Source organism: Mirounga angustirostris, unplaced genomic scaffold (assembly GCF_029215605.1).
Source record: "Mirounga angustirostris isolate CCGP_5_RB_7025 unplaced genomic scaffold, mMirAng1.0.hap1 SCAF_3, whole genome shotgun sequence".
In the NCBI taxonomy this organism is placed as follows: Eukaryota; Metazoa; Chordata; class Mammalia; order Carnivora; family Phocidae; genus Mirounga; species Mirounga angustirostris.
In genome coordinates, this window is record NW_026991711.1 from 194391278 (window position 1) to 194410004 (window position 18727).

The following is an 18727-nucleotide window of genomic DNA, read 5'->3' on the forward strand; positions in this document are numbered from 1 at the left end:
TGGAAATCACCAAAATATAAATTCCTATTCGTGAATGTTAATTTGGGTCTTTTAAATCATATTCAGCAATGTTTTAGTGCAGAGGACTTACACACCTTTCATTACATATACTCCTGGGTCTTTGACAGTTTTGATCCTGTTGTAAATGGTATTTTAAAAATCTCATTTCCAATTGTTTATTCTTAATGTATACAAGTACAGTGAACTTTTCTCTGTTCACCTGTCTTCTAACCTTGCCAAATTCACAAAGTCTAGCAGTTGCTTTGTGGATTCCTTGGGGTTTTCTATGTAGATATGTAATTTGTCATCACCACACCCAAGGTCATCTAAGTGTTCTCCTACTTTATCTTCCAGGAGTTTTATAGTTTTTTGCTTTACATTTATGTCTATGATCCATTTTCAGTTAATCTTTGAGAAGGGTGTACGGTCTGTGTCTAGATTCATCGTCACCACCACGGTGACAGGACCCGAAATGGGTTGGCAGAGGGAGCTGCAGGTGTCCCCTCTGTCAGCTTCAGTTTCCTCTATGAACTAGAAGGTGGGAACACTTGGGGAAGAGGGTGGTCATTTGCCGAGAATGGAGAAAGTTGGAAATTGTCTGCACACTAGCTTCTTTTACTTCTACATTTCCCGGGGAAATATTCTCCACGTAGATATACAGAAAGTGGTAGGTACCATCCCCGCTGTGTATATCCAGTGTTAATTTATTCAAGGTCTGATATATAGTATTTCATTGCCACAGAGTAGCATGTGACACAGGTCGGGACAAGCCGTTGAGCTCCAGGTCTCATGCAGACGCCTGGTTTTGAGAGTCTGATGACATCACACAGAATGGATCAATGCACATCTGGTGAAACCCAAGGCACCTTCATCCCAGGCCCTTGGGGGATCAGGCAGCTACTCCCGGAGGCCTGCTGCCCAGCATGCTCAGACTCCCATGAGGCCATCCCTGGACAGTCTGAGGTGGTCCCTGTGGACATGTCTACCACCCACCACCTGCCTCAAGGTGAAGCCCATTCTCTTCTCCAAATGGCCTCCGTGGGGCCTTGTAGCCAGGCCTCAGGCAGTCAAGACTGAGAGTCAGGGGAAGGCAGCTCAGCATTCCTCACTGTCCAGAGTCTTGGTCTTCCAGAAGATGCTCTGCATGGCTGAGATCCGGTTCTTATCCTGGATGTTGAAGACCTGGAACTGCAGATGGGGTGGGGCACAGAGGGGTCACGGAGCTGTCTGGGGGCCATCACAGGGCCCTGGACACAGTGTGGGACAACACATGCCCCTTGACCGCCAGCACTTCCTGCCTCTGGGTCTCTGCCTGAACAGTCCTCCCCAAGTGTGGACTCACCCAGAGCCCTCTCCACCAGGGGCCCTTCTTCACACGCAGGTATCCTCCCCAGATGGGCCTGACACAGAGGAGGCCCACCAGGTGCTTGGGGAGGGCTGAGCATGCATCACCCCTCTTGCTTTCATCCTTCCAGCCCCCATGTGCCCCGGAAGGAGACCGTGTTGGCTCTTCAGGTGAGGGTGGGGGCCAGCCCTGGGGGAAAGGAGCAGGAGTGGGCTCGGTGGGAGCAGGGGAGGGGAGGGCTTAACAGAGCTAGCAGAACCTTGGTGGCTCAAGGAGGGCCAGCTGGCAGAGCAGTCCAGGGATGCATCAGGAAACTGTCCCTGTGAGGCCCAGGGACAGCCACACCCCTTCATGAGGAACGGAGTCCCAGGGTAGGCAGGTGGGGTTTGAGCCCTTGTCGTGTGTGGCTTTGGGGGCGGTTCTGGTGGGTAACGGAGGCTGGCTCAGACCTGCTACCCTGGCTTCCTGGGTCACTAGCGGGCAGGGGGCACTCGTGGCCTATCTGACCTCCAGATGTCCCACCTTCCCGCGACCGACCTGCCCAGCCTTCCTTCAGCTCCTGACCCTGGGGCAGTAGGTCAGGCTCTGTCCCCACCTGCATGCCCGCCTGGGCCCGACTGAGATGCCCCTCAGCCTGCCATGCCCACCTTGTCCAGCAGGACGTCAAAGTAGGCGGTGGCCCAGTAGGCCGGGTTGCTGGCGGGCAGCTGCAGGAGCGCCTTGACCCCGTGGCTGATGCGCGGCGGGGGGCTGCGGCCCAGGTGGGTGACGTGGATGCGCAGGGAGGCCTCCGGCTGGCTGGCAAAGTGCTCCACATGCTGGTACAGGGTGCTGAGGTCCAGGCCGGCGTCCTTAAGCAGGTTCCACTCGGGGTAGAGGAAGTGCGGCAGGTTCCTGGTGGCCAGACAGCAGAGCAGGACCACCAGCAGCCGGTACACAGCGCCCTGAAGCTCCGCCCAGTCCTCCGGCTCTGGGAAGAGCACCGAGGCCCACAGCAACACGGTCTGCGGGGGGACGGTGCAGTCAGGCCCCCGGCCCGCGGCGGCGTGTGATCTGCTGCCGCCCGCCCGCCCCACCGGGCTTCCCGCCACCCTCAGGCCTGGCCCCTCGTCAAAGCCATCCCCCTTGGAAGCCCCTGTCCCGCCAGCACCCCTCCCCCACACTTCATGCCTCCCCTGGATGTCCCAGCGTGTGTCTCAACCCCTCCCCACCCGCTGCCTCCATCCTGGCACCTCCCCGACTCCCGAGGTACTGCCACTGAGTCCGGGCTCAGAGGGACTCTGCCCCCACCCAGCCTCCCACCCCACACCCCCCCCCAGGAGAGTCTGAGGCTTCTACGCCTCCCCTGGTCCCTTGCCTCATGCCCCCACTCCCCTCCCATGATCTCCGACTGTGCACTGCGGCCTGACCCAAAGAACCCTACCCCAGGGCATTGTCCTGGCCCTGGTATCCTGGCTGCACCAGGCACCCTCTCCTCCTCCTGTCCCTGAGCCCCCCAGCCAGGGGCCCCTCCCCTGCCACACAGCTGCTTTGCTGTGCCCTCACGACCCCTCCTCCCACCAGCCCCCATCATCCCTAGCTCCTGTGGGGCTCAGGAGCCGCGGTGTGCCAGACCCCAAGGGCCCTCCCCAGTAGGTGGCAATCCCTCAGAGGTGGGTGGAGGCCTGCAAGGGGTGGGGAGTGGGTCAGAGGGAGCTCCCATGCCAAGTCGGCTCACCCTGCCCGCCAGCCCCCAGCTCCCGTCATGGAGCAGCACTCCACCGACCCCCCAACACAGCTCATTAGGGGCAGAGACCCCATCTGCCCCCCCTTCACCACCTTGTGCCTCTGGCCCTGCCCTTCCCTGCTCTTCTCAGCACCTGATGGTCACACAGACCGAGGAGGACACGGCTCCAGCCATGTCCCAGCAGCCTGGTGAGCAACCAAGAGCTGCGGGACGGGGCTGCTTCCTCTCAGAGGGCGGATCCCCAGCCGGTAACCTTCACAGCCGCCAGGGCCCAGTGCGCCCGAGAGCCCCCCATGCGCACCTTCAGGTGGCAGAAGGTCAGGCCCGGGCTCTGGCCGCCATCGCGCCAGCTCTCGTGGTTGACCCTGTCCAGGATGGAGAGGCCGTCCAGGCGGTGGCCCGGGAAGGAGCCCAGTGCAGCAAGCAACCTGGTGAGCAGGTAGTCAGTGGAGACCCTGGGAGCCAGGACAGGCACACCACAGTTGGTCAGCATGGCAACCTCAGCCAGGTGTCCAGGGGTAGCCTGCACCCACAGCTTATGCCCAGAAAGGAAAGCCTCCAGCTTCTGTGGCCTCCCTGGGAGCAGAAGCTCGTGAGCCTCACAGCCTGTCCCGGCCCACTCCTCACGTGGGTTGGGGGCACAGCTCCACCCTCCCGCAGCTCCAAGGGGGGTGAAGCCGGCAGTGGGGAGTGAGCATTCTGGCCGGATCGGATCCCACAGCCCCCGAGAGAGATCCCAGTGACATCTGATCCCTGCGGGGGGAGGAGGCATCCCCACAGCCTTCCTGCTTAGAGTGAGGGGAACGGTGGGGTGGCAGCCCCCTTCCTGCCGGCTCCCCAGGACCCCACAGACCCCAGGAGCTGTGTCCTACCTCCAGTGCTGGGCACTGGCTGGTACCAGGGCCACCTCTTGGCTGATGATCCTTTTCAAGCTGCCTTCAGGGAACCCTTGCATCAGCTGGGCCGCTTCTAGGGCGGGCACCCTGTGCCTTCTCCGTACCACGGGCATGATGTTGAAGCGGATGGTTCTCCAGCCACTGGACGCTAGCAGGGACAGGTGGAGCTCCTCCTCCCTCAGGCTGTCCACGTTCAGAGATCCTGCAATGACCGTGCCCTGGAGTCCCCACCTCAGGCTACCCCTCACACCTCTCAGAAGGGGCTGGGGAGGTGAAGGACAGGCCCAGGATGGCCCAGGAGTGACACACGTGTCCCTGAAGGCCTGGTGTCAGACGAATGTACTTGGTGTCCAGCACCCAGGAGGGCCTGGATCCGAGGGCTGACAGTGAGTGAGTCTGTGCTCCCTGGTTCCACTCCACAGCCTGGGTCCCCAGAACCACATCCCAGATGGCACATCGGAGTAAAGATGCTTTCTGCCCCCTCACCACTTAGATGCAGCCTCGTGCCGCTCCCCTAACCCAAAGCCCCCGCACCACCCAGGAGGGGACATTCCAAGGGTGATGGGACTGGGGGCTGGGGTGGTAGGGGTACTCTGGTATGACCCGGGGCCCTCTGGCCTTCCGCTTCAGTTGTCCCTTCCCCCAAAAAACATGAATACCACAGAGAAAGGAAGGGAAGCTCAACAGTGGGGAACACTCATATCACTAGCCCTGACCAGCGCCAGCCAACCCTGGATTCAGAGCAGTCCCTCCCCTCCCTCAGCACTGCCCAGCGAGGGTGCTGGCCAGAGGTCAGGGACCAACCATCGGGGAGACATGTCCCAAAGGGAGTCCCCAATATATGCCATGGGGAAAGGTCTCCACAGGAACTGAGCTTGGGATCTGCATTCCCCCACTGTCCCACCCTGGCCCATCCGCAGCCCTGGGGGTCCTGTAGGAAGGAGCCTGGCCCCCCTTTATGCAGACCCCTCCCCCCAATCTCCTATAGGGTAGTTCTTGGGCCACTTCTTGGGACCTAGCCCAGAGCTAGGTCCTGCCACCCGGGCCACTCTATCCTCCCCCATGAGCCTCAGTTTTCCCATCAGTTCAAGGAAGAAAGCCTCAGTTTCCCCATCAGTTAAAGGAAGAAAGTTCAGTGATCCCTGGCCCCTCCCAATTCTGGGTTTGAGCTACTGTTGGTGCCTTCATTTCCTTACCTACCATTGGTCCCACATTCTGTCCACGGAGGTGGCTTGGAAGGCAGCCAGCCACACCCGCAGCCTGTCACAACTACTCCCCGCCTTAGCCCCCGGCCCGGTCTCACCGGTTCGTTCCCCGGTGAGAGCAGCCTGGACCTTGTCACCTGGAGCTGCTGGGCTTCCCTTTTAAGGTAAGTGTCAGGAAGCAATGCCTGGAATTTCCCTGTACCCCTGACTCAGGCGGCCCCGGGTGTGGCTCCCAGGCTCCTCTGCTTTCTCAGGCTGGAAGCCGAGGGTGGTGGGGACCCGGGGACAGGGAAGAGGGGCAGCTCAGAGTGCGCCGGACGGCCCAGGGCTGGGCACACCCCCACAGGTGGGTCTGTCTCCCAGGAGGGCACAGGGCCTGCAGGGGACAGGGCCAGGTGGGAATGGCCATGCGAGGTCACGGCAGCAGACAGACACGGCCCTGCAGTAATTGAGAGGTTCAGAAGATGAGCAGAGAAGACGTGGAAGGGCCCGGGGCTCTGGGCGCGCCTAACGACAGGCTCCGGCTGCCCCGCGAAGGTGGCCACTGGCCCCAGGTCACCAGGCAGTTCTGGGGGGGCTGGGGCTAGAACTTGTCCCCTCTGAGTGTTGGAAGTCCATCCAGAGGCCGCTCTGAGCAGCCCGGGGCAGGTCACTGTCCCTGAGGTGGGCTGACCATCCCCATCCTCTGGCATCATGGCAGACACAAGGACCAGCCGCCACCGTGGGCCTGTCCCTCCCAAGGGAGGCAGGACATTCCGTTTTGGCCCTCAGGCCCTGCCAGGACAACCCAATGTCTTTGCTCTGGTCCCCAGGAGGACGCCCTGCTGTCCTGAGCCCCCCATCAGCAGTGCCTCTTTCTAGTGCTCTCATAGTGCAGGCAGCCCCTGCTGGACGGAAGCCCACATTCGTGGTGCCGCCGGGAGCCCTGCCCCCCAGGGGCTCACCACCCCAGTCACACCAAGAGGGCACCCGGACGAGACACGGAGGCCAGACTCCAGCACAGAGCCTGCTCAGGGCCCAGGACACCAAGTAGCCAGCAGACCATACACTGAAACAAAACTGTGCACATCCACACACACATCCACACACACTCCCATGCACACACACTTCCACCCGCACATGCACACACGCACACGCGTGTCCGTAATCCTGTATACGCACACGCTCACACACACAGTCTTCCCAGGGCCGCGTGACCGGGCGCGGCACGCAGGGTCGTCTGTACGGACGGCCGTGCTGAACTGGGACTGACAACAGAAGCACCTGCCCAGACCTGTGGCCGGACCCGCATCCGGCAGGTCAGCGGGAAAACGTTGCCCAGCGGGTGTGTCGTTCTAGCTCTTTCACAAGTAACAGCCAGCACGCCGTGACCAGCAAAGTCATCAGGGGACGTGGAAACGCATGACCCGTCCTCTTAGAAGGTTTGGAGCCAGAAAGGACCTCCGAGCAGCATCCCCCAACTTGTGTGCCCTGACACACGCACCGAGGGATCCCAGTCTGCACGCACACACACGTGCACACACACGCACACATGCACGCACGCCCTGCCGTCACACGTGTGCCACGGTCGCCTGGCGGCTACCTGGTATGATGAGGCTCTGGTGCTTGCAGTGCACAATGGCCGCCACCAGAAGGTCCTTGAGGACGCGCAGGACTTTGCCGGGCACAAGGAGGCCGCAGCACTTGCCGCCACCCTCCGAGGAGACGCTAGACACGTCCTCGGCCGTCCACCGCTCCAGGCCGGGCCCTTCCCTGGAGACTCCCAGGCGGTAGGACGCGGGGCCCTCCCCTGCCTCGGCGGCGCCCCCCTCTTCAACCAGGAGGGCCTCGGCGTCCACCCACAGGGGCACCTCCATGGCCACTGGGTCCTCCGAGGAGCGCAGGGCGAACTGGAAGGCCTCCAGGTCACGGGAGTAGTCCACGAGGAAGCGGGGGTCCAGCTCATGCACACGCTCCAGCACCGTGAGCAGCACGTTCTCCGCACGCTGGTAGTCCTGCGCCCGGGGCGCCCCCCTCGAGCGGAGAGCCTGCAGGTAGTGGTGCCACAGGGACATCTGCACAGCCATGGCTGGGGCAGGGCTCAGGGCAGCTCGGAGGACGCGCTGAGGCTGGCTGTGCGCACAGGAGGAGGCCGCCGGCTGAGGAGCGGGTCCTCAGGCGGGGCCCCGGCTCCCTGCACAGAGAATCCGGAGCTCGCCCCAGGGCCCGCCTTTGAAGTGGGGGTGAGTCAGCCACCAACAATTAGGAGTGTCACTGGCGGCCTTGGGCAGGGGGCGGGGCCTGGTCACCACCCGCCTCGGCTCCTCCCTTCTGTCCCATGGCCTCTGCCTCTCAGGCCCAAGGCACACTCAGGCTCAGGACAGCCCTGGAGAAATACCACAGTCAGACCACTGCGCCTCCCAGGGCCCGGCCACCGCCCGCCGCGCTGTCCCGGAGCTGGGGGGTCTGTTCCTGGTGCCCCCCGTCCCCGTGCAGCGGCTGCAGGGGCTCTGCGGCATGCAGGCCTCCCGACCAGGTCGGGGAGGACACATGGCAGCCCCATTGCTCAGATGACAAAGGTGAGGCCGGGTGGTGGCCTTCCCAGACCCCCGTGTGGGGGCCCCGCTGCAGCTGCCTCTGAGGAGCCTGGAGGGCAGGGCGGGGGGCTGAGCTCCGTCCACAACCTCAGCGTTCCACTCAGGCACCTGCGCCCGGAGAGCGGGGAGCCTCCCAGGTGGAGGGTCGCCTGCAGCCCGCCTGTGAATCCTGCCTCCTCTCCCTTCAGCGCTGCCCTTCCAACCCCCAAACCCAGGCCCTCACATGTCCTGCCCCCCTCCCTTGGGGCCTTCAGCCCGAGGGGAGCCCACACCCACCTGGGTCTGCAGCTGGAGCGAGCCTGGTTCTAGGGGAAGTCTCCCCAGCTCCTCCTCACGGGGTGGAAAGCCTCGCCCTGCCGGCCCCCTCCAGCACCGCACCGGGAGCCCTGCCCGGCCCAGCCTGTCTCTCTGCTCAGGCAGGCAAGTCCCAACCAGCCAGGGGGGAGCCGCCCCCGCTGACCCTTGGCCCTGCTGGGCCGGCCTTGTACGCTGGGAGCCCCCGCCGGAGTGTCTGCAAACAATGAACTTGGAGACAGTCCCTAATAGGGTATCCTGGAGATGCCACCCTGCAGCCCTCGGGGAGCCCGCACCTCCACCCACGCATGGGCCTCAGACACCCAAAGCGGCAGGCAGAACCTAGATCCAAGGGCACTCACTTCCTTGTGCTTGGAAGCCCCAGGAACTGGGTCTCTCGTTCCACACCTCCCAGGACGGGGAGCTCACTACCTCACAGCACCGTCAAACAAGAGACCGGTTTCCCTCCTCAGACCTGGCCCGATCCTGTCCTCTGGGGTTACCCAGAGCACGTCTGTCCCTCTCCCAGGGCAGCCACTCAGTGTCAAGGACCCTGACGCCCTTGGTCTGCCTCCCACCCCACCCATACCATGTTCTGGTCCCCCCACACACTCTGCACGGCACTTCCACCTTCATGGGACTCTGTAGGGAGGGGCGTTGCTGCAGAGGAGCTGGGTCCCGCTGTCCTGACCCCGGCCCTGGGTCACAGGGCCCTGTCTGCCTTGGCTCTACCATCTGCGACCCAGTGATGTCATGTTCCTCCAGCTTCCTCGGACCTCAGGGCAATCCTGAATTGGCCCAGGAGAGCGGGCGGCCCCGCTTATCAAAGTGCCCACTCTGGGCACGGCGCAGCAGGGACCTCCGCCGCTCGGGGCAGCCTGCCTGTTGTGCACCCCGCCCCGTCATCTGGAGAGCTCTCCCCCTTGGCCCCAGCAGCCCCCTCCTCTGGGACAGTGACTCCGAAGTGCCCCAAGCCAGTCATCCGCTTTCCCCTCCTCTGCTGGTTGGCTCACCCTCGCTATCTCCATCACCGCTCCCTCCTGACACACGTTCCATGTCCCCAGCTCCTCGGGGGCCTAGGCCCTAGGCTCCACGGCCGCTCTGTGTCTGCCTTTGGACTTCCCACAGACCCCTCACACCTGGTCTCCTGCAAGGGCAGGGCCGGGAGAGAAGACGCAGGTGCTGCCCTGGCCCACTCGGCAGTGCCTGACCACAGGCGAGCCACGGAGTTCGGTGGCCTGCAGACCCTGGGTCGGAGCGGTGAGTGACCGGGGTGGGCAGGGGCGTCGGCGCGGTGGGCAGCCAGTGAAGGAGTTTGCTGGCTGGCACACATGCCAACGACCAGCGCATGTTTGTGTAGCTTACACCTCCCGAGAGAGCTCAGGGCAAGTGCACAGACCCTGTGTTTCTGGAGTTCCCGGATGTGCTGGAAAAGAGGGACCTGCACAGCCCGTGAAGTGGACCGTGGGAGTCCGGCGGCAGACCCCACATGGCCTCGGCGTCATGGGCATCATCTGGAGGGACCATCCTGGGTGGGCGCCACTCAAAGCCCATGGGCGAGCCTCCTGGGGCTGCTGGGACGGATCGCCACCCTCAGGGCACTTAGAACAAGCCTATTCTCTGCTGGTCCTGGGGCCAGAAGTCCCAGATCAGGGCGTGGCAGGGCCCTGCTCCCCCCAGGACCTCCAGCGAGTATCCTTCCTGCCTCTTCCAGGCCCATCTGTGCTGGCGTCCCCCCCGGGGCCCCCTTGGTGTGTCTGTGTCATGTCCTCTGCCTCTGCCTTACAAGGACCCCCGGGGGACAGTTGGGCTCCCGGACACCAGCCCCGGCCGATCCCACCTCACGATCCTCAACCCCGTCTCACCTGGGGCTCAGTCTCTACCTGGTAATAGTCACAGGTTTCCGGGCCCGGGAAGTGGCCACGCTTCACGCCCAGCCAGACCGCGTGTTGGAACATCTTCCAGGAGGCCACCACGCAGCTCCTGTGCTCACCAGCCCCCTCGGAGAGCATGGGGCTGCCGCTCAGGCGTCCCAGGCCTTCCTGTCCGGACCACCACCAGACACAGCTCCGGGCCAGCCTCCAGATGTGAAAGCAGACGCTGCCCGAGCTGCCTAGTGTGATCTCCAGAAAGGGTCGGCGAGGTCTGAACCAGCCACGGATGCCTGGGGGGACCCCTCCCTCTATGCCCAGTGGCAGGCCTTTCTCTCCAGGACCTCCTGGTCTCACTCAGCACACATGCCCAGAACACCTGCCGGAAGCTGCTCACGCTCACGGACACACAGAACGGTCAGACCTCAAGAGAAGACATGCCCGGGAGTGCTGTCCGTGAGACTCCGGGCGAGCCGCTGGCCGGCCTGGCCTCAGAGCCTTCGGCAGAGAAACGAGGAATGAGCTCCCAAGACACCGCCACGCTCTGACAGCGACCCACAGCGTCTTGGCCACCAGCGACCCAGAAACCAGCAACCCTTTCCGCATGCTGTGCGCCGTGGGCCAGCAAGTTCCCAGGCAGCACACGGGAGCTGCCGAAATGAGTGGTCTGAATGTGGCCAGCCCCAGAGGGTCCCTCCCACACGTGGCTTCTGTGGGCTTTAGGCTGGAACAGCAACGCTTGTCAAGCTGCAAAACCCGGTCCTGGCTCCCAGGGTGCCGGCAGCCCCACTGTCACCGGCGGCCCCGTCACGGCCTAACTCTGGTTTGCGGCCCGACGACACACAGGACACACAGTCAAGGTGGACAGAATCTGACATGCATGTCTGACTGGCTGGGGCCATGGCTGTGAGCGCTCATTCGTTGCTTCTGTGGAATATTCAAGCCCAACCGGCCCCGTATGTGTCTGCCGCGCCTGGCATTCCTTCTCCTTGCTCGGCCCTGGAAAGGTTGCAGCGGCAGCCGGGAAAGGAGGTGCCGCCTGCCCTCCCAGCCCTGGGCTCTTCCCTGGAACCCCGCTGAGAAGGCCCCACTTCCTACCCCAGCAGGCTCCGGCCTCTGGTCCCGGACTGTGGGCCTCAGCCTCCACGTCTGTCCCTACCTAGCAGGCTCCGGCCTCCAGTCCAGGGCCGTGGGCCTCAGGGCACAGACCCCCAGCTGCCCTAGGTACTCTGTGGGGCACCAGGGCCCACAGTTACTCAGGAAGGCTGCCCCAGGGGAGACGAGGCGGGAGCTGGCAAACTAAAAACCACTATGGGAGGGAGAAACAAGTCCCTCGCGGCCGACGGCAGCCCAGGTCACCAGGCCGTCCCTGAGCCACTGTCTGACTGACTGACCAGCAGGAGCTGATATTTGCTGGACATGTCCGGCCTGAGGGGCAAGGAGCTAACCGACAGAGCAGGCAAGGCCCCACGCGCTTCCACACAGGACCCTCGCCTGGCGGGGGGACCGGCTGGGCAGGAGTGACAATCCCAGTGGTGGGGGGCTTGCAGAGAAGGGAGCCAGGCCCCGGGAGGAGGGGTTCCCAGGCCCCCGATGTGGCCACAGCCAGCACCCCTACCCGGGCTTCCCCCAGAGATTTCCCGCTTGGGGGGGTCAGAGCGAGGAGACAGCTCTGGCCCTTGGCTTCCCCGCAGCTCCCACACATCCGCATCCCTGTCACTGGGCGCGACTCCCCGCCGTCCGAGCGCCAGTGGTGTGTGGGCTTATGCTGCCCCTCGGTTTCTGGTGATTTCTTGATGGCATCTTCTGTGGGGTCGCCAGACATGAGAGGCACAGAGCACAGGAGTTAAATCACTGGCCCTTGTCCCCCAGGTCCCAGGGGCTGCCTTCCTGACCCCCCGCCCATCGCTGCCCAGGGGCCCTGTGGGAGGGCTGCGCTGGGGCCGCCGGGAGAGGCCGCCTGTGGAGGAGGAGACGAACCCTCCCACTCCAGCCACCCCCACACGTGTACCTTCCACAGGAAGGTCTGCCTGCTTCCTGCCCAGCGCCTCCTCAGCACCTCCCATCATCCCTGGTGCCATCTCCCCTGCTGTCGGCTGCCCTGTCACCTCCCGCGTGTAGTCCCATGCATCCCTGGCTTGATGGAGTGGCGCAGGTGGGAGGGGGTGATGGCCTTTATGCCAGAGCCGGTCTCTGCGAGGGGAGGCAGCTGGCCGGGCAGCGAGCCCCCCACCCCAGGCTCCCGGGCAGGCGGCACAGCCTCCGTGTCCTCCTGTGCTGGCAGGAGCCACTCCTCTCCTGAGCAATCGCCCACCTCCTGACAGACGGTCACCGAGGACAGTTGGCTCTGCGGGGGAGGCAGGTCCCCAGGAAACAGAGTCACTGAAGAGCACAGACGGACAGACGCTCAGATCCCAGGGCCAGTTAGGGTGGGACGGCTGCCTGGAGGCCCTGAGGGCCTGGGACAGAGGCAAGCCATTCCTCTCCTCTGGGGTTGCCCTGCGTGTGACCCATCTTCAGAGAACATGTCAGGGCCACGTGTCCCATCCACGGCAGGCCCAGCCGCACCCGCCCCTGTCCTGTCTGTCAGGGCGAGTACAAGAGACGTGACCGAGGGCCGAAGTGGCTGGCCTTCATGCCAGAAAGCCAGCACTTTCGAGCGAGCTTTGAGGTCCCTTCCCCTCTCGGGAATCAAGTGTGGCAAATTCTGGTGCCCCTGGGGCCAGCGGCGGACAGAAAGAGGTGAGACCATTCTCTCGCCCTGGTCAGAACCAGCCATGGTCTTCCCTGAACCCTGCCCTGCCCATCCCACAGAGGTGCTGCCGCATGGTAAGGACCTCTAGCACACCCTCCATCCATTCCAGAACATTCCCCAGGGGCCATGCCCTGTCCTGAGGGCTCTCCTTCTTGTTCATTGATGGCCCAGGACCAGGGGCCATGAGCATGGACCCCAAGCAGTGAAGAGCCCCAAGGGGAGGCCCAAGGGCTGGGCTTCTCCCTGGAGGAAAGGGTACAGGGGTGGGGGCGAAGGCTGTTCTGTGCTGGGCTTCTCTGCACAGCATGGGGGCTTAAGGGGGAGAACAGGCCGAGGTGAACGTTGGGGATGGGGTGGGGGCCAGAGGCACGGGCAGGATGCCCCACCCACCACGGGCAGCGACTCTCCTGGATTCCTGGGAGGGGCCACAGGTAATCACGCTGGCCTCCACAGCCCCCTCGCGCCCCACCATTACACGAACGCCCCACAGTGAGTTCCCCAGGCAGGAACTCTCACCAGAGGCAGGCCATACCCTCTATGCCTCCAGAGCCCAGCTCATTGGTGTCAGATGAGGCCCAGCCTCTGAGCAATAGGGAATGCTGCCCCCTGCTTTGTCTCCCTGAGGACACCTGCCTCACACCTCTCCCAAGCTCCTCGGGCTATAGACAGCCTTGGGTGCTGGGAGGTTCCCAAGACACAGCATGGGTCCCCTGGGCTCTGAATCTGTGCCTTCAGAAGCTGGAGGTCATTGCTGGTCCAGAGGGGCCCGGGGCAGAAGGACTGGCTAGGGCCTGTCCACTGACCTGTCCAATGAGCCCCATGCCAGCCCTGGATGCCCAGCGGGACTATGTCCAGCCAGGGAGCCTGGCCCGTGCCTGCATGGGGCACTCCGGGGGCTGTCCACCTGGGGGACAGCAGGCAGAGGCCCTGAGGATACCAGAACAGAGCACAGACACTTCTCGGGGACACTTCCTTTGAGCACAGGTGACCCTGTCTTGAATTTCCACTTTGAGGAGACAGCCTGGCCCCTAGCAGTCCCTCAGCAGCGCTCCCACTGAGCAATCCCCTCACTACCAGGTCCCTTCTGGCCTTGCCCCGGTGGGCTGCCCCCGGCCTCCCAGGATGTCCCAGAGGAGCTCAGGCTCTGGGAGTCTGGGGGACATCCCCGGAGTCCCCACACTGGCCTCTACTCGTTCGAGGGGCAGTCATTCCCGGCTGCTGGGCCCCTCTCCAGCGGCTGCCTCTGTTCAAGATGGACTCGCAGGGAGAGGTCCAGCTTGGAATGAGGCTTGGGGAGGGGACGCTGGCCCGACTGGATGCCCAGTGCCAGACTCAGTCCAGAGGCCCTGGGAGGCCCAGGCTGGGAGGGGCACAGGTCTGTGCCTGTCCCTCACCTTGCCTAGCCCCTGGGCCTGGGTCCCACCACCCCAGTGGGTGAGCTCTGAGAGTCCCTGCCTGTCCTTTATGTGGCTCTGGGAAGCTTTCAGTGACAGGAGTAGGGCGAGTATGACACAAATCACGTGTGGAGTCGATTATCCTGCGGGGGGACTCCAGAGGGAAGCGTCCAAGCACAAGGTTAGGATGAGGGGGGTCTCCTTTGGTCCTTGGGCAGGTGCTTTCTCCTCACCAGGCCTCAGTCTACCCATCTGCTGGATGCCATCCCACTACTGACCTCTGAGTTCTTTTCTGGATATTAGAAAAGAAAGCCGCAGTTGATTCTCCCTCAGGAGGAAGCTGGTGCGTGGCCCCCAAGCACACGATCCTCCCAGGGAGAACCCTGGAAGGCTGGGAGCCCTTTCCCACAGGTGCGGGGGGAGGGGGAGGTCTGGGGGAGAGCCAGCCCCTCCTGGGCGTGATCGCTCAGGGGGACAGCTTCACCCAGGACGCCTCTGGGTCTCCAGGAAACCGCTTCCAGACAACAGCGTTCCTTAGACCCCATGGCAGCAGGGCCTGCACTCCTGTTTCCAGGGAAACTCAATCCTCAGCGTCGCGGTTGCCCCAGCAACGCCCCGGGCTGAGCTGGCCGTTTGGTGGCCAGCCCAGTGGGGCCAGCTGGGCGCCCTGACGGAGGAGCCAGGTGTGGTGCTGGGTGGTGCTGGCCCGGCCAGGGTGCCAGGAGGACACTCGCCGGGCAGCCAAGCCCCGGCTTCCTCCCAGGTCCTGGGCTCCCGTCTGAGATGAGTTCTGCCTCCAGCAAGCCCGGTGATGGGGATGCAGAGCAGACCCCACTGGGGCTGGACACCGTGATCCAGGTCAGTGGGGTGCCCGCCCTCCAGCACCCTCCTGGGAGCAGGCTCGAGGGCACCTTGGGGGGTGCATGGAGAGGCCACACCTTCCCAGCTCCAAGGGGCACTTGGGTGCTCACACGGTCAGCATGAGCACGCACACAGAAGTGCAGCATCAGCTCAGGAGAGGGGCCTGGGGAGAGACTGGACTGGGCGTGGGGAGACCTGAGCCCAGCACCCCGCCGCCCCATCCGTGCCTGCATGAGCTCAGGCCGTCAGCCCCCTTCTCTGAGCCTCAGGCTTGCGGCCTGAGGCACACGGCGGGTGGGGAGGGACAGGCAACTCTTCCCCACTGGGGTCCCACGTGCTGGGACCCCACTCACTGCTTTCTTCGTGGCAGTGTGGGAGCTACCATTGCTGGGCGGAGGTGGTTCATGCCAGTATCTATTCTCTGACTTCCAGAACTTTCCCGTGTGCATAACAGCACCAATAGTGAGGACCGCGAACTCTCCCCATGCGCCTCTCTCCTTCACTCCCTACTTCCCAGAGTCAACCCAGTGCCCGCCCCGCCATCCCACGCCCTTAGGCGCCTACCACTGCCGTCACTGGACTCTGGCCGCCACGGCAGGCAGTCTGCACCCAGATTGAACCCTCGGGGATCCCAGTGAACCCCCGATGCCCCGGCTGACTCAGTTGCTTACTAACCCAGCTCTTAGAATCTCAGGCCGCGCTGTATGGGGTTGACATGGTCCCTATACAAACAGCACAGGCGGCCAGAGAAGAGTAACTGCCCCCCGTTGTTGCCACATGATTAAATAACATGGTGGAGCCACCTTGCACACGCCCACGCACACGCACACGCATGCACACTGATGCCTACACAGGATACAATGTGATGGGACAGGATACTTGAATCAGGTGACGCAGCAAGACAAAACAAGGGCCTGGGTGGGTGACTGTCCAGCTCCCAAGGGGTGTCAGTTCTCTGGATGGAGAGAAGGACAGATGGAGGGAGGGCAGGCTTGCACACAACAGTTTCAAGACACTTTCAGCCAGGCATCCCCGAGGATCATCCTCTCTGGATTCCAGGAAAAGAGAGGCTTGAGGGTTAAGCACGTTGCTGTGGCTACCAGCGTTCGAGGGAGAGACGCCGGCTGGGGCCTTGTCTGGCAGTGGGCCGTTGCTTGGCAGACAAGGCTGCCCCCAAATCCCACTGCCTGTGGGAAACTGTCACCGAAAGTCACAAGGAGGCCCAGCCGAGGTCCACGCTGCCCGCCCAGCCAACACCTGCTATTTGCATTGGGGTGATGAAGATCTAGGTGCCATCACCCCGGGGGTGAGTAGGCAGGCAGGCGCCAAGAGATGCCCAGATAGGCCTGTCCAGACAAGGAGGCAGGGCCACAGGGCTCCTCCAGCCCCTCCAGCTGCAGACAGGGAAACTGAGGGGCCTGGGCAAGGTGTGGCTTGCCAATGGGACCAGGCCTGATGGCACTCCCCACGCCTGGAGAGCGCCCCTGCAGCCTCTCTCTGCATGGCACCCCAGGGCACCCAGCCCCTGGCCTCCCCCTCAGAGCTGGGTTCTCAGGGGGTCCGGCCCTAGAGCAGACAGGCAGGCAGACAAGAGGCAGAGCCCCGGGCGGGGAGGCCAACGCCAGAGGGCCCATGATTCTGGATTCGGTCCCCTTAAAACTACCAAAACAGACTCTCTTTCAGGTGTAGGTTCTGATTAATGATAATTTCCTAGGAATTTGTCCACATACCTAAATTTTCAAATTTACTGACGGAAGTTGTTCCCAATATCTTCTCGCTGTTGTTTTGATGTCTGAGGATCTGAAGCAGGTGGCCGCCGGCCCCTGGAGTTGAGGGGTTGGAGACCCAGGGATTCCTGTGTGACATTCGGGAGATCAGGGCAGGCCGAGAGGAGTCGGTCACCCTGAGCGATACCCGTTTTGCATTTCCGATTTCGGCCACTGGTTGATCCTCTTTACCGTATTTTTGCCTTCTATTTCATTAATGTATAGATTTATTATTCCTTTGCTTTTCAGTTCTTTGGGTTTGTTGCTCATCTAATTTTTTGAGATGTGTGCTTATCTCATTAATTTGCAGCCTTCTTTAAAAATTTTTTTTTTTTTAATGAGGCGCCTGGGTAGCTCAGTCGGTTGAGTGTCCGACTCTTGGTTTCAGCTCGGGTCATGATCTTGCGGTCATGGGATCGAGGCCAGCATTGGGCTCTGTGCTCAGTGCAGAGTCTGCCTCAGATTCTCTCCCCCTCTGCTGTCTCACCCACTCTGTCTCTCTCTCCGCACGCATGCATGCGCGTGCTCTCTCTCTAATAGATAAATAAAATCTTAAAAAATGTTTTTTTAACTTCTTTTAAAAATGTGGCAAAATATATATATATATATATACATCAAATTTACCACTTTAACCATTTTTAAGTGTGCAGTTCAGTGGCATTAAGCCCACTCACATTTATATACAACCATCACCACCATCATCTCCAGAACTTTCTCACCTTCTCAAACTGAAACTCTGTCCCCATGAAACACGGGCTCCCCAGCCCCACCCCAGCCCCTGGCGCCCACCCTTCTGCTCTCTGCCTCCATGAATTTGGCCACTCTCAGGACCTCAGAGGTGGACTCAGACAATACCTCTCCTTCTGTTCCTGATCCATTTCACTCAGTGCGATGTCCCCCGGGTTCAGCCATGTGCTAGCCGCGGTCAGAATGTCCTTCCTTTGCAAGGCCGAATCATACTCCACTGTGGGATGGACCACACCGTGTTTCTCCGCTCACCTGTTCATGGACAATTGGGTTGTTTCCACCTTCGGGCTGTTGTGAATACACTGCTGTGGACATTGGTGTGCAAGTCTGTGTTTCAGTCCCTGCCTTCACTTCTTTTGGGGATATACCCACAAGTGGGGTTGCTGGGTCCTATGGTAACTCCTTATTTAATGTGAGGAACCACCCTACTGTTTTCCACAGCAACTGTATCATTTCACATCCCCACTTTCTTTTTCTTCTTCTTTTTTGAAGGTATGCTTTTCTTTCCCAACAACGCGTTAGCTACATCCCATACATTTTGATATAATAATTTTCATTATTATCCAGTTCAAACTGTTTCCTAATTTCCATTGTGATTCTATCCATGGGTCATCTAGAGGTATAAATACCCTAATTTCCAAACATGTAGAGATTTTCAAATTGTTTTCTACACCTCGTCTGACTATATTGTGCTCAGAGGTTTTGTTTGGAACATCTTAGAGTGGACAAGCCTATTAGCATCCAAGTGGGGATGGTAGGGAGGTAAGTGGATATATGGACCTGACCTCAGGGAAGAGCTCCATGCTGGAAATAGACATGTGGGCTTGTTGGCAGATGTGTAGCCGGGTGAGTGTCCATAGAAAGAGGAGATGGAGCACTCCCACACTTACAGATGGGAAGGGCAAGAAGGAACCAGCCAAGGAGACCAAGATGGGTGGCCAATGAGGTGAGAACAACTGGGAGGGGTGGCGTCAGCAGGAGAATGTTTCAGGGAGGAGGTGGTGACCCACATGCTGCTAAGAGATCAAGGAAGATGGAGACCATGGACCACTGGGTTTAGCAACATGGAGGTCACGGGTGACCTTGACTGCAAGGGTACCTCATGGGGCATGTAGGAGCAACACTTTTTTAAAGAGGGGTATAAATTAAAACAGTTTGTGTCAATAAGCATGGTCTGAAAGAGAGAGAAAAATCACTGATACATAAGAAGAAGGAAGGCTTGCTGGACAATGTGTTAGGTACATGACAGAAGATGAGGTGGGATGGATGGGATGGAACCTGAGGGGGCCCA

The 18727-nt window shown here is 61.3% G+C and overlaps 2 protein-coding genes across 2 annotated transcripts in view; one reads left to right on the forward strand and one right to left on the reverse strand.

The window, feature by feature from the left end:
- Positions 1-676: 676 nt before the first annotated feature.
- On the reverse strand, positions 677-7368 carry MAB21L4 (mab-21 like 4). The gene is made up of 5 exons (XM_045867421.2): positions 6755-7368; positions 3944-4169; positions 3373-3526; positions 1993-2349; positions 677-1188 (listed from the first exon to the last, which is right to left on the reverse strand). Exons 1-5 carry the CDS (start codon positions 7236-7238, stop codon positions 1096-1098), a joined length of 1314 nt encoding a protein of 437 aa, XP_045723377.2. The 5' UTR covers positions 7239-7368; the 3' UTR covers positions 677-1095.
- Positions 7369-14735: 7367 nt separating this feature from the next.
- CROCC2 (ciliary rootlet coiled-coil, rootletin family member 2) overlaps positions 14736-18727 on the forward strand; it is a 67211-nt gene continuing 63219 nt past the window's right edge. The window contains exon 1 of the mRNA XM_064585849.1: positions 14736-14920. Within this exon, the coding sequence (XP_064441919.1) occupies positions 14846-14920 (75 nt within the window). The 5' untranslated portion in view covers positions 14736-14845. The remainder of the gene's footprint in view (positions 14921-18727) is intronic.

What these genes read in the sequence shown, in the direction of transcription:
- MAB21L4 (XM_045867421.2), bottom strand. Translation starts at nt 7,238, where the DNA reads ATGGCTGTGCAGATGTCCCTGTGGCACCACTACCTGCAGGCTCTCCGC. An exon ending in GCCAGTGCCCAGCACTGGAG is followed by an intron (nt 3,527 to 3,943) that starts GTAGGACACAGC and finishes CCTGGCTCCCAG; the next exon opens with GGTCTCCACTGACTACCTGC. An exon ending in TTGACGTCCTGCTGGACAAG is followed by an intron (nt 1,189 to 1,992) that starts GTGGGCATGGCA and finishes CCCCATCTGCAG; the next exon opens with TTCCAGGTCTTCAACATCCA.